General features: G+C 42.3%; 2 protein-coding genes across 12 annotated transcripts in view; one reads left to right on the top strand and one right to left on the bottom strand.

Annotated features, from left to right (window-relative positions):
• Window positions 1-4,671, bottom strand: part of CHST10 (carbohydrate sulfotransferase 10) — a 30,086-nt gene extending 25,415 nt beyond the window's left edge. The window contains exons 1-3 of one of the 4 annotated variants that reach the window (XM_041756730.1): window positions 4,463-4,671; window positions 4,130-4,171; window positions 2,410-2,495 (exon numbers count right to left, since the gene is read on the bottom strand). The gene's annotated coding sequence lies outside the window, so the exon portion shown is untranslated. The remainder of the gene's footprint in view (window positions 1-2,409; window positions 2,496-4,129; window positions 4,172-4,462) is intronic. The other 3 variants (XM_041756727.1, XM_041756731.1, XM_041756728.1) reach the window with 3 other exon arrangements.
• A 199-nt stretch (window positions 4,672-4,870) lies between these two features.
• Window positions 4,871-12,751, top strand: part of NMS (neuromedin S) — a 52,088-nt gene continuing 44,207 nt past the window's right edge. For 5 of the 8 annotated variants that reach the window (XM_041754243.1, XM_041754244.1, XM_041754240.1 and 2 more), the window contains exons 1-2: window positions 4,888-5,008; window positions 5,173-5,301. Coding sequence is in view for 1 of the 8 variants with exons in the window: in XM_041754241.1 (XP_041610175.1) it covers window positions 4,978-5,008 (31 nt within the window). In the remaining 7 variants the exon portion in view is untranslated. Of the gene's footprint in view, window positions 5,009-5,172; window positions 5,302-12,751 lie in introns of all 8 variants that reach the window. The other 3 variants (XM_041754241.1, XM_041754238.1, XM_041754239.1) reach the window with 3 other exon arrangements.

Raw genomic sequence — 12,751 nt, 5'->3', positions numbered from 1 at the left:
TTCTAGGCATTTTGACATAATAGCCACTTTCCTACCACCTCCTTCTATTATAAGAACAAAAACTAGCAGCAAAAGAATATCTGTCAACTAGCATCCATTGATGCTCTGTAAAAACAGCTTAAAGAGGTTTAATAAGAATCAAAGAACTCCATCACTGTTCCAATTTATTCTTCTTTCCAGCCCTCCTACCTATAAGTAACCAGATTCTGTTGAATTAGGATTTGGTCTGACTTTGGAAAAATTACAATAATTTTCCCCATTTGTTTAAATAAAACGAAAGGCATTCCAAATTCCCTTAGGGCCAGCTCCTTTAAGCCCATCCCACAATCTGGATTGTTTCCTTGAATATACCAATTCTCCATGAGGTTTGCCTCCTGTACGACAATGACACCCTCAAGGCTCATTTTCTGTGTGCACAGAGACTAGAGCCTGAAACAAACAGTCCTTCCTCCATACCTCTGCCAAGGGCCACTGCTCTCCCAGTAGCTCGGTGACAAATGGCCTTTAAAAAGCCTGACATTTTCTGTAATTAACTCTCCTTTGTTCAAGGAGCCAAGACAACTCTCAAGTTGCCTCTTGTAGCTAATGGTGGCAAACCTGAGTGTTCCTCAGGCCCCCTGTGGTAACAGTGTGCTGCCCTGAACTGAGCCCCTGGGTCCCCCGGAGTCAGCATACCCATCTTTAGAGCTTTCCTATTTCCACTCATTAAATGAGACTTTCACTCAGAGATGTCAGGTTCTGAAGCCAAGCCAGAGGGCTGGACTCAGAAAACCCACAAGTCAGACTGGTGGTTAAGGTGGTTTCCCCTCTTATGGGGAAAGCAGGGTTAGGGAAGCAAGAACAGAGCTGAACCTACCAAAAGTCTCAGTCTTTTTTTCCCCCTTCTAATCTAAAAGAAACACAGCACACATTTTATATGTTTGTAATGACTAACAATGGGTTTGGTATTATTACCATCCTCTAGTGCAGATTTTCCCTCCCCTGCATTTTCAAAAAGATGCTTGTAAATCCATTTTGGTCAGCTGCCAGTGGCTTTTCCCTGTGTTTGAGCTATCATCCAAAAGCACAAAACCTTTCTGGGTTTCTGCTGAAGAGCTTGACTCCACCTGCCCTGTTCTACTTTTGCTATACATACTGACTTATTAAAGGTTCTGAAAAGTCCTATGGTAAATAAGTCATTTAACTCTGTTTAAATAGATTCTTTTCCAACTGTCATTCATTCAGCAATATTGATCAAGTGCCCACTCTGAGGCAGGAGTTGTCCTAGGCCCTGGGGATATGGCAACACTCCCTGCTTTCCCAGTGCTTCTAGAGAGGTGGACAAGCCAATAAACAAATCTATGTGATCACACCAAGTGTGTAGGGCCACGGTTAATAACAAAGAAGGGTAAGGGGAATCCTGAGAAGAGACGGAACAGAGTAAGGAAATCCTGCAGCACCCGAGCCAACAGCTTGGTCAGTGTCCCAGTGTCTCAAAAGCAGCAAGGAGACAGCATCCCTCGTGCTGAGTGAGCTAGAGGTCTAGGGAGTGGCCCAGATAAAGAATCCTGTCCACAGTCCTTTACTGAGCTGGAAAGTCCTAGATCCCCACCTTGATCACATACATACTCCAGGGAAAGGACCATGCATCCAATGTTCAGTTTTTAAAACATTCATTCAAAACACAGCCAGGCACTAAAGGAAACTTCACCAAAAAAAGCCTGGTAATGCACAAGCAACTGGTAGCACTGGGGGGGATTCACAGGAAGAAGGGAAACTACGTAGCTAGAGACTGGCGCAACCGGAGGCATTCTACAATCAACGCTTCTGTATCTTTAGATTTTGAACGAAAATGTTATCTAATCAATAAAATTAATAAATTACTATGCAATAAAATACTGCATATAAATGTATTATGTATATCTTTATATATCTTTTATATATTATATATATATGCATATTATATATAAAGTGCCATGATAATGACAGTCATGGGGATTTTTAAATTTATAGGGTTTCTCTCAATCTAAGTTCAGAAATTTCCTCTGTCTACTTGGCCATGATCATTACAATTTACTGTCTTAGAATGATTAATCATCCTTAGTTACAAGAAATGCAAACACACTCCTTACTCTGTCCAGCTGAAGAATGTATCTGAGGTAAAGACAGATTTTCATGAGTAATGATAACACACAGCAAACACCTGCCTGGGGTTATCTACACATCAGGCACTGCTGTCAGTAAGGACCAAACTCACCTAATTCCCAGCCTGGGAAGGTGCTTCTATTATTATATTTAAGAAAACATTTCTAAGTATAAGTGTACATACTCCTATTTAAGAGTTTTAAATCTCCTAAAATCTCCATACAAGCAAGAAAAGAGGCAGTGAGAAGAACGGTAAATGACATGAATCTCAAATAGTGAGCTCACATTCTCCTTAATCTAACTTCTGAGGCCTGGCATCCACGTTTCCTTGCAGTATTTGCTTTGCCTGAGATTCTTGGTTCCTCCTGTCACTGTATAAGATAATTAAAAACAAAAACAATAAGCACCATTAGAAATGATAAGATCAACTTATTTAATACAACTTGGTTTATATTTGGGAAATAGTTAACCACTTTGATTATTCCAGTACAGTTTGCACAACAGGTCTCTTACAGAGGTGGGCTATATTTGGCTTTCCTGGCAAATGAATAAATGTTCTAACTGTGCCAAAACGGGTAGCTGTTTAAAAGACTGTTCCCTGTAACTTCATATGAAAAATAAAATAAGTTTTGTAGCAAAAAAAAAAAAAAATCAAATTCTGTTTTATCTATTTTATATGTTTGACATTGGGTAAAGGATTCCTGTAGAGGATGATGAAATCTTCCAAAGCAAGATGTTCTCTGGGTTTTGCATTTCTTTAGGCTTTAACACCCCGGCAAAATTCTAGCCAAATGACACATCATGAATGAATAACTGGAAACAAGCCGAACTTGTGGAATTAGAGAGATTACAGATTTAATAGAGTTGGCTGGCAAAATAAACATACAACTCATTTAACACATAATGTAGCCCAAACTGCTTGGGATTCATGTAGCACAGTCTAGCCGTGTTTCCTTTTACTCTGAAGAGCTCAATGTTAAAACTAAAAGCAATTTCACATTATGCAGATGGAAAGATTAAGCTTTATGTACTCACATCCAGATTCTTCCAGACCTGTATCAGAAGAAAACAGACTCTTCGTTTCTGCAATCTGAAAGGTCCTGAATTCACCTCTCTCCCGTTTCCATTTCCAGCTCTCTCCCACCTTTTTATCATCTAACCTCAAGCATTTGAACAATGATCTGAATATACCTGCAAACTGCCTGGGATACTTCCTGAGTCTTTCCTTGTTTTGTTTAGTTTTGCAAGCACTCCAGTTTTCATTCCAGCGAAGGAAAGAATTTTTCTCTCAGGTATTACTTTGAGATTCTATTCTTCAGGGTCAAGAGCAAAAAAGATGGAAACATTTTCCTTTCCATCTTGAAATTCCAATTTTGGGCCAAGATGGGCTCATAATTATAATGGTAGAAAAGGGAGAAGACTATTTTCTTTGTGTCTTTTTCTTTTCACCCAGTCACTGAAAATTTCCGAGTGAATAAGTAAGGTCCTGGAGACCAGCAAGCCTGAGCTGCAGGACCGAACCTGAGCTGCCCAGCCTGAACTGAGCTACCTAATTTTCAGAATGTCTGAGGCATTTCTCACCCTGGCAGTCAAAACTGACCATTACCCAACTCTTTATGGCCCAAAGCCTCAGGCTCTGGGTGTTTCAGACCAAAAAAAAAAAAAAAAAAAAAAGCCCTTTATGACAGTCCTCGGGCTTAGCTAACCAGGCAGAGCCTGGCTGCACCGCTTTCTATTCATTGCCCGGCCCTTTCCTGCCTTCAGAGACTTGGAAAAACAAAAACGACAGCTTTTGGAAAACCTGGTTCAATCTTCCCAGCCAGAAGTGCAGAAATTCCTACTTCGTCCTCCAACTTCTGCCCGGCCCCTCGACCGTCCACATGAGGGCGGGGGGCACTCTGCAGCCCCTCGGGCAGGAGGCCTCATTTCCAGCCACCCTCTCCGCTCTCCCCCACCCGGCACACCTCACCGGGCGCTTCGGGAGGGTGCACACGTGCCTTCTCACCTGCCCTCTCCGCAGGCTCCTTGCGCCCAAGCGGAACGTCTTCTTTCGCCGTGCACCAACCGCAAATGCAGATCAGCAGCCAAAGATGAAAGAAGTAAATCAGAGATCACCAAGTATCAATCATCCCGCGGGTCACACCATCCCGCCGCAAGGACGCCGCCGCCTTATTGCATAATTAGCGCGATGAGCGATCTCCGCGCTAATCCCACCAGCCAGAGGTGCTCAAGTCACCCAGACACACCGGGACGGTGCTCACAAAGAAACGCCAGCCCGCCCGGTGCGGGTCGGGGCCGCGGCGCTACGGGACCCACAGCCCGCCCGCCCCCAGCTCACCCTCCGTGGAGCCGGAGCCCGCCGGGGTCCCCGGGCCCCTCCGCGCCGCCGGCGGCGAAGCTCAGCCCGGGCCTCGCGGGCCTGGCCGGGGGCGGAGCGCGCGGGGGCCCCGCGTCCCGGGAGCGCGGGAGGCCCGCCCCGCCCGGAGGCCTCGGCGCCGCCACCGGCGGCCTCCGCGCCGCGGCCCGCCCGGCCCGGGATGTGGCGGCGGCGCGCCGGAAGGAGGAAGCCGGGCGCGCGAGGCCCTCTCCCGGGGGCGAGCCCGCCGCCGCCGCCCGCCGCGGCCCCCGCCCGGCTGCGCGCGCCCCCGCCTGCCCCGCCGCCCGCCCGTGCGCGCCCCCGCCCCCGCGCGCGCCCCCGCCCGCGCGCGCCCCCGCCGCCGTCCCCACGGTGCGCGCGCCTGCCGGGGCCGCGCGGGGAGGCGCGGCGGAGGGGCCCCTGCACCCCGTAGGTCCTTTCGCCTCCCGAACAAACTCCGTCCCAGGAAATTGCACAGAGACGTGCGGCCGAACCTGATGCCGCCAGATCTGCATCCGGAAAAAACAGGTATGATGTTTGAGGACCAAAAAAAAAAAAAAAAGTCCAAACTTGGAAAAATGAAGAAGAAACAAATCCAAGCTTGGAAAAAGGCCCAACCGGTTTTTACCTTCCCAGCATTTTCTGCTGAGCTGAGCCGTCCCAGTAAAAGCTGGGCCTTCTGTTCTTTGCAGACCGCCCCTCTGCTGACAGTCCGGGGGATGCAACTTTGTTGTCGAGGTGCAGGTGATTAATACACAACTGATGGGGCCCGGACAGTTAACTGCCCTATAGAGCTGTGACTTCTTAACCTGCAGAAGTGGGTAAGACGCTGAGGCTGTAGAGCCTGGTAGAGAAGCCAATCCCAAAGCTGTTGGGGGGGTAATTGCCCTGGAAAAGGTAAACTAGCTTTGTTTTGATCTAACCTACAGACGCTGTATCTGTATCTATTTAGCTGTATCTGTTCAGCAGGCGAGGTGGTAGATACTGTGCACACCCGCATTCACCTGCATTGGTAAAACTTGTCAAGCTTTCAAAGAATCACGGTTTTATTGGCCTACCCTGTTGGTTCCCTTCTTAAGGAGTTAAACATAGTATGGATGGGGCTTGCCGTTTCAGAATTTCACCTTTAACACGATTACTAACCATTGTGGCTTAAAGATAGCAAGGTGGTTTACTTGGTCTTTTGGTCACTCATCCTGATATTTAAATTTTTTTTTTTTAATTTATTTATGATAGGCACACAGTGAGAGAGAGAGAGGCGGAGACACAGGCAGAGGGAGAAGCAGGCTCCATGCACCGGGAGCCCGACGTGGGATTCGATCCCGGGTCTCCAGGATCGCGCCCTGGGCCAAAGGCAGGCGCCAAACCGCTGCGCCACCCAGGGATCCCCTGATATTTATTAAACCCTTTCTTTGGGCGCTACGGTTGACACGAGACTGTTGGCTTTCTCCATGAGGATCTGAATGGACACACAGATGTGGGAGACACACAATAAGTAAATTTGGAGCTCAAATGAGAAGTAGAATATAATGCAGGGTTTAAGGGTCCAAGCTCTGGGAATTAAGCGTTGTGGGTTCAAATCTTTACAGCACCACATATAGCTTGTGACACTGTCAAATTATGTTATTGTTCTGTGTCCCGTTTTCCTCATCTTTAAAATAAGGATATGGCTCTATAGAATATTGGAGATAATGCATTTAAAATAGCACAGGGCAGCCCGGGTGGCTCAGCAGTTTAGCACCGCCTTCAGCCCAGGGCCTGATCCTGGGACCTGGGATCGAGTCCTGCGTCAGGCTCCCGGCATGGAGCCTGCTTCTCCCTCTGCCTGTGTCTCTGTCTCTCTCTCTCTCTCTCTGTGTCTATCATGAATAAATAAATAAAATCTTTAAAATAAATAAATAAATAAATAAAATGCATAGCACAATTCTCTTCCAGTAGTAAATATTACAGTAAACATAAACGACTTTCATCATTACCATTTACTTACTGCATTCTCAAGGTGCTGTTCAAATATTTAAAAATATATTTCTTTCTAGGGCATACACATTGGTGACTAAAGTAACTGAGTATTTTTCTTGGGGTATTTCCCGAATTATTCTAGTTCTTCTTTTTGTTTCTATGAATGAACTTCAGGAAAGTATTAATATTTAGTCTTTATAACAGGAGGATAGTTTCTAACGTAGTGGTTCTCAAAGTGTGATCCTTGTACTCCTGGATCTGTAATGTCGAGACTTTTTTTTCCCAGCAATGCTAGGACATTGGTTGTCTTCACTATTTAGACATTTGTTCTGATGGCACAAAAGTAGTGATGGGTAAAATTGATGACACTTAGCATGAATCTAGGCAGTGGAATAAAATGGGATTGGTGGGCATTGCATTTGTCACCATCAAGCATTTGCAATAAAAACAAAAAATGTCACTGAGGAATGTCCTTCATGAAGTAGGCATACCCTTTGGGATGGGATGGGAAGTGCACACAAGACCTCTTGCTGCATAGCCAAGTATGGTGGTTGTCTGGAGGCCAAGCTCTTGGGTGATGGTTTGTGATATTTCTTTTCATGGAACACCATTTTACTTCAAAGGAGAACTGACAGACACACTGTGGTTACACAAACTTGGGTATTTGGCAGACATTTTCTCCAAAATGAATGAAATGAGCCTGTCACTTCAGGGAAACAACTGATGGTATCTGTTGCCAGTGATAAAACGCAGGCTTTTAAGTGAAAATTCAAGCTTTTGGAAAACCTGTATCTGCCACTAGGAGTTTGACAGTATCCCAATATTTAAAGATTTTTCTGATTCAGTCAGTGGTGATATTAACAACCTTTCCTTTCATTCTTTCTTTTTTTTTTTTTTCTTTCTTGGTATATTGTATACTGATAGATTGTGGCCCAATAAGACACATATATTATATATTTGGCCTTTTCCATGGTTCCTGACACACCACTCCAAAAACCTTTGTAATTTCCTGAATGATAAGGGTGAAAGGAGCATCTTTTGTTCTAATTTAGCCTTTGTTTCTGGTTCCTGACACAAAGCTCCTAAATCCTTTAGAATTTCCTGGGTGATAGGAGCATCATTTGTTTTAATGAGGCAACTCTAGCTAGCTTCAGATGGGGACTGGTCACCACAAAGACCAAACCTTGATTAGAAGCCTAGGACTTTAAGCCCCACCTCCCCCAGCCTCTGAGGAGAGCAGAGGGGCTGAAGAGTGAATTAATAACCAATTCTGCTGATGTGATGAAACCTCCATGAAAACACTTAAATGACGGGGGTTGGAGAGCTTCTACATTGGTAAGCTCATTAAGGTGCTGGAAGGGTGGCCATGTAGAAAGGGCATGGAAGCTCTATGCACACAGCCCCCCCATAACTTGCCCTAGGAATATCTTCCATTTGGCTGTTCCTGAGTTGTGTCCTTTATAATAAACCTGTAGTAATAAATAGACTGTTTCTCTTAGTTTTGTGAGCTGTTCTAACATAATCAAAACTGAGGAGAGTGGGGCGGGGCGGGGGGAGGGCTCATGGAACCTATGATTTGTAGCCAAGCCAGACTCAGACAGAAGTATGGGTATCTTGGGGACCCAATATTTTTGAGTGGTGTCTGAAGTGGGAACATCCTTGTGGGACTGAGCCCTTAATCCTGTGGAGTTTGACGTTAACTTCAAGGAGTGTCAGAATAAAATTGAATTGTGAGACATTCAGTTAGTGTCTGGAGAATCAGAGAATTGGTTTTTGGTGTTGGAAAACACCCAGGCTGATGAATTTTAATGTCACAGAGTTTGAAAAGTTCATGACAGGGTTTTAGATTCCACGTTGTACTAAACTTCAAGAAACTACCACTTGCCGAGTTTAAGCTTAGTGTTAAACACCCAAAATTATCTGAAAAGATTATTAAAATACTTCTTCCTTTTCTACTTATCTGCATGAGAAGGATTTTCTTCATATTCTTTGACCAAAATAACATGGCAACAGATTGGATGCAGAAACAAGTATATGAATCCAATTATCTTCTATTAAACAAGACATTAAAAGGATTTGGAAAAAGATAAACAGTGCTAAATTTTTGTAGAAAATATAGTTATTTTTCCTTAAAATAGGTTACTTATGGTACCATATAATGGGAATGTTATTATTTTCAAGTGAATAAATAAATACAGGTTTTAAATTTCTCAGTTTTAATTACTGACTGCCTAAGTTTAGATATCTGGATATCTATCCAGATTAACAAAAGCTCTTTGCATTCCTTGATAATTTTTTAAAGATTTTATTTATTTATTCATGAGAGATACAGAGAGAGAGAGAGAGAGAGAGAGGCAGAGACAAAGGCAGAGGGAGAAGCAGGCTCCAGGCAGAGAGCCCGATGTAGGACTTGATTCCGGGACTCCGGGATCACACCCCAGGCCGAAGGCGGGCACCAAACTGCTGAGCCACCCAGGGATCCCCCTTGATAATTTTTAAGAGAGTAAATGAATCCTTAGGCCAAAAGGTTTGAGAACTGCTGCTCTAAGAGAAACCCAAATTCTTAATGGTAAGAGAAAAATATACTAGATTCTTTCACCTTCCACAACTGCCAACTGTATATCTTTAAAGTCAAGACTGGAGATGATACTATGAAATAATGGAAGTTAACCACTGACCCAAATTATTGCTGTCTATTTGAACCAAACCAGTGGAATAAGCAAATAAATACATCTAGAGAAACCCAGATGTCCTTATGGGGATATGGGTTATATGAAGAGCCATCTTTCTGTGAGTAAGAATTTGCTCGTTCCTCTGATCATCTTTTGGTAGTAGGATTTTACAAGTTTCTCTATAGTACTTCATTTTGGCTTAAGCACAAATGGACTTGGGGTCCTTTGGTGTCAGATACAAGAAATTGACATTGTCTTCCTTGTTACCACTTCCCCATCTCCTCAATATGCCACATGCATTCTCCATGTCAGCCCAGGCAAGAGACAGTTCCCACAATACTGGCTGTCCCCCTCTTGAGCTCTCATCTCAGTCTTGACAGTTGACACCAGCCACTCAAAGGCTTCCTTGGGTTTTGTTTAAACAGCATGTGCTTGGAAATTATTTCTCAGCCACCCTCGACTGTAAAGGCAATGGAAAATTGCATACAGAGAGCGCACATCCAAGGTCCTTTTTCGGAGCCCACTGAAAAATTGCACTTGGCTCCCTTGATGGGTATACAAGGAGAGTCAAAATGAGATTTTTTAAAACAGAGTTGAAATGAGACTTTTCCCAGGTTGAGCCTTTGAGAAAGCTGTAATGGCCACAACCAAGCATCTCTATGTAGTTCTAGAACTGTGAAATGTTCAGTTACTTAGACGGTTCTTCTCAGTAGTTGTAGAAGTAGAGATTATCCAGACCCACACAAGTTGATGTCCCTTTCCAGTTTGTAGATGGCCCTGTAATTCAAAGGGTTTTCATTCATTTATTTGTTTACCAGGAGGCAGTGAAGTGAAATAGGCTGATCCCATGCTCTGACCCTCAGAAAACCTCCAATGAGTTTATTATGGTCTTTATGGGGCTTTGTTTTGTCTTGTTAATAATTTCTCCTAAATTAGCTAAAATATGATAGGGCTTCACATTAGGAAAAATCCACCAATAGGATTTATTTCGTCTTTGAATTCTGAGGCATATTTCAGCCCTACATTTTGATTTGTTTAAAATACATTTTAAGTATTAAAGTGAGGAAAGCCAAAGAGATTGAAGAGTCAAATGCTGAACTCTTGAGATGAGAAGGCACACTTTACTGTCAGGTTAGACTACATTCTCAATGTAGTTGGCCAAAGGATAGAAAATTCTATTGGAAGTAAGGCAGCCACACAGAGTAGGTTTGGGCTATGTGACTAGGCCAATGAGCTGTACACAGAAGTGATCTAAGCCACCCACAGGGCTCACCATTAAGAACATGCCATGTGATTCTGAAGTTCTCTTCCCCTGACATATGCCCTGGAAGGCAGGCACACAAAATAGAAGCAGCTGTGATCCCTCTGTCACCATTCGGAGGAAAGTTGCAGTATCTGAATAGAATAAGATGAGCACAAAATCAGTATTCATTGTCGTAAGCCAAGAATAGCTCAGGGTGTATGCCTTATGTAGCACAGACTATCCTAACATAATATTCTGGTTTAGTGATGAGAATGCTGGACTGAAAGTTAGGAGATTTAGGTTGTGTGGGATTGAACTATAAGAAATTGTTGATAATCATTAATTTTTGATGTTCAAGAATGGCAGTTTCACATGATTCACCTTAATAATTCCACCTCTGTGACCAGCTAGGCATGCAACATTGGATAGTCCACTAATGCCTTCTGTATCTCATTTTTCTCATCTATAAACATCAGCCCTCATAGATATCTATGAAACATTCCACCCAATAACAGCAGAACACACATTTTTCTTAAGGATACACAGAGTAGGGCAGCCCTGGTAGCGCAGCAGTTTAGCGCTGCCTGCAGCCCAGGGCCTGATCCTGGAGACCCGAGATCGAGTCCCACGTTGGGTTCCCTGCATGGAGCCTGCTTCTCCCTCTGCCTGTGTCTCTGCCTCTCTCTCTCTCTCTCTCTCTCTCTCTCTCTCTCTCTCTTGCGCGCGCGCGTTAACCCTGTATCTCTCATGAAGTAAATGAAATAAAAATCTTTAAAAAAAAAAGGATACACAGAGCATTCTCCAGGATGTGTGTGCTAAGCTATAAAACAAGCCTCAATAAATGTAAAAGGGTTGAATTTATACAAAGAAAAATTCTCTAAACACAATGGAATTAAATTAGAATTCAATAATGGGGGAAAATTTGAGAAATACATAAAATACATAAATTAGGTTAAACAACCCAATGGGTCAAAGAAGAAATCAGAAAATACTTTCAAATTAATGAAAATAAAAGCACAGCATACCCAAACTTATGGAGTACACTGAAAGCAGTATTATAGCTATAAATGGGAACATTAAAATGAAGAAAGATCTCAAATTTAACCTAACCTTTCACCTTATGAAACTAGCAAAAGAACAGCAAACTAAACTGAAAGCAAGAAAAAAGGAAGGAAATAATGAATATTAAAATGGAAAGAAATGAAAAAGAAAATAGTAAAACAATGGGGAGAAAAACAAAACAAAAAATATTGTTCTTTGAAAAGATCAACAAAATTGATACACATTTTTCTAGGCTGACCAAGAAAAAAAGAGAGAATAAATAAAGTTACTAAAATCAGGAATGAGAGGGGGAACATTATTACCAAACTTGAAGAAATAAAAAGTTTTATACGTGAATACTTGAACAATTTTATATCAACAAATTGGATAACTTAACATAATGGACAGATTCGTAGAGAGACACAAACTACCTAAAATTGACTCAAGAAGAAAATCTGAGTGGACCCATGACAAGCAAGAGATTGAATTATTAGTTTTAAAACTTCCTACAGGGAAAAATCCAAGCCCCAGTAATTTTACTGTTGAATTCTACATTTAAAGAAGAATTAATATCAATCCTTCATAACTTCTTCCAAAAAATTGAGGAGGATGGAATACATCTCAACTTATTTTGTTAGGCTAGTATTACCCTGATACCAAAACTAGACATAGACATCACAAGAAAACTATAGACCAATATGTCTTATAACTACAGACACACAAATCCTCCACAAAATACAAGCAAACTGAATTCAGCAACATATACAAAGGATTATACACCATGAACAAGTGGGATATATCTCACAATGCAAGATCACCTTAACATCTGAAAGTCAACTAATGTAATACACATGTCAGTAAAGACAAATCACATGACTAACTAGAAGCAGAAGAAAGCATTTGACAAAATTCAAATCCCATTTATTAGAAATGCATGAAATAAATTAGGAATAGGAAGGAATTTCCTTTACCTGATAAGTGGCATCTACAAAACCCCACAGATAGTATCATACTTAATGGTGAAAGACTAAAAGCTTTCCCCTGAGATCAGGAACAAAACAAGATGTCCACTTTTATTGTTTCTACTCAACATTTTACTGAAGGTTTTAGGTAGAACAGTTAGGCAAGAACAAGACAGAAGTATCCATATGGGAAAGCAATAAACAAAGCTATTTCTATTTTAGGTGACATGGTCTTGCATACAGAAAATCCTAAGGATTCTATTAAACTATTAGAACCAATAAATGAGGTGAACAAAGTAACAGTGTACAAGACCAACCTATGAAAATCAATTGTATTTTTATAGACTAGCAATGAACAATCCAAAAATGAAATGAAGAAAACAATACTGTTTAT

Source organism: Vulpes lagopus, chromosome 5 (genome assembly GCF_018345385.1).
Source record: "Vulpes lagopus strain Blue_001 chromosome 5, ASM1834538v1, whole genome shotgun sequence".
Classification (NCBI taxonomy): domain Eukaryota; kingdom Metazoa; phylum Chordata; class Mammalia; order Carnivora; family Canidae; genus Vulpes; species Vulpes lagopus.
Note: the sequence above shows the minus strand (reverse complement) of the source record. Positions and strands in the feature narration are given on the sequence as shown.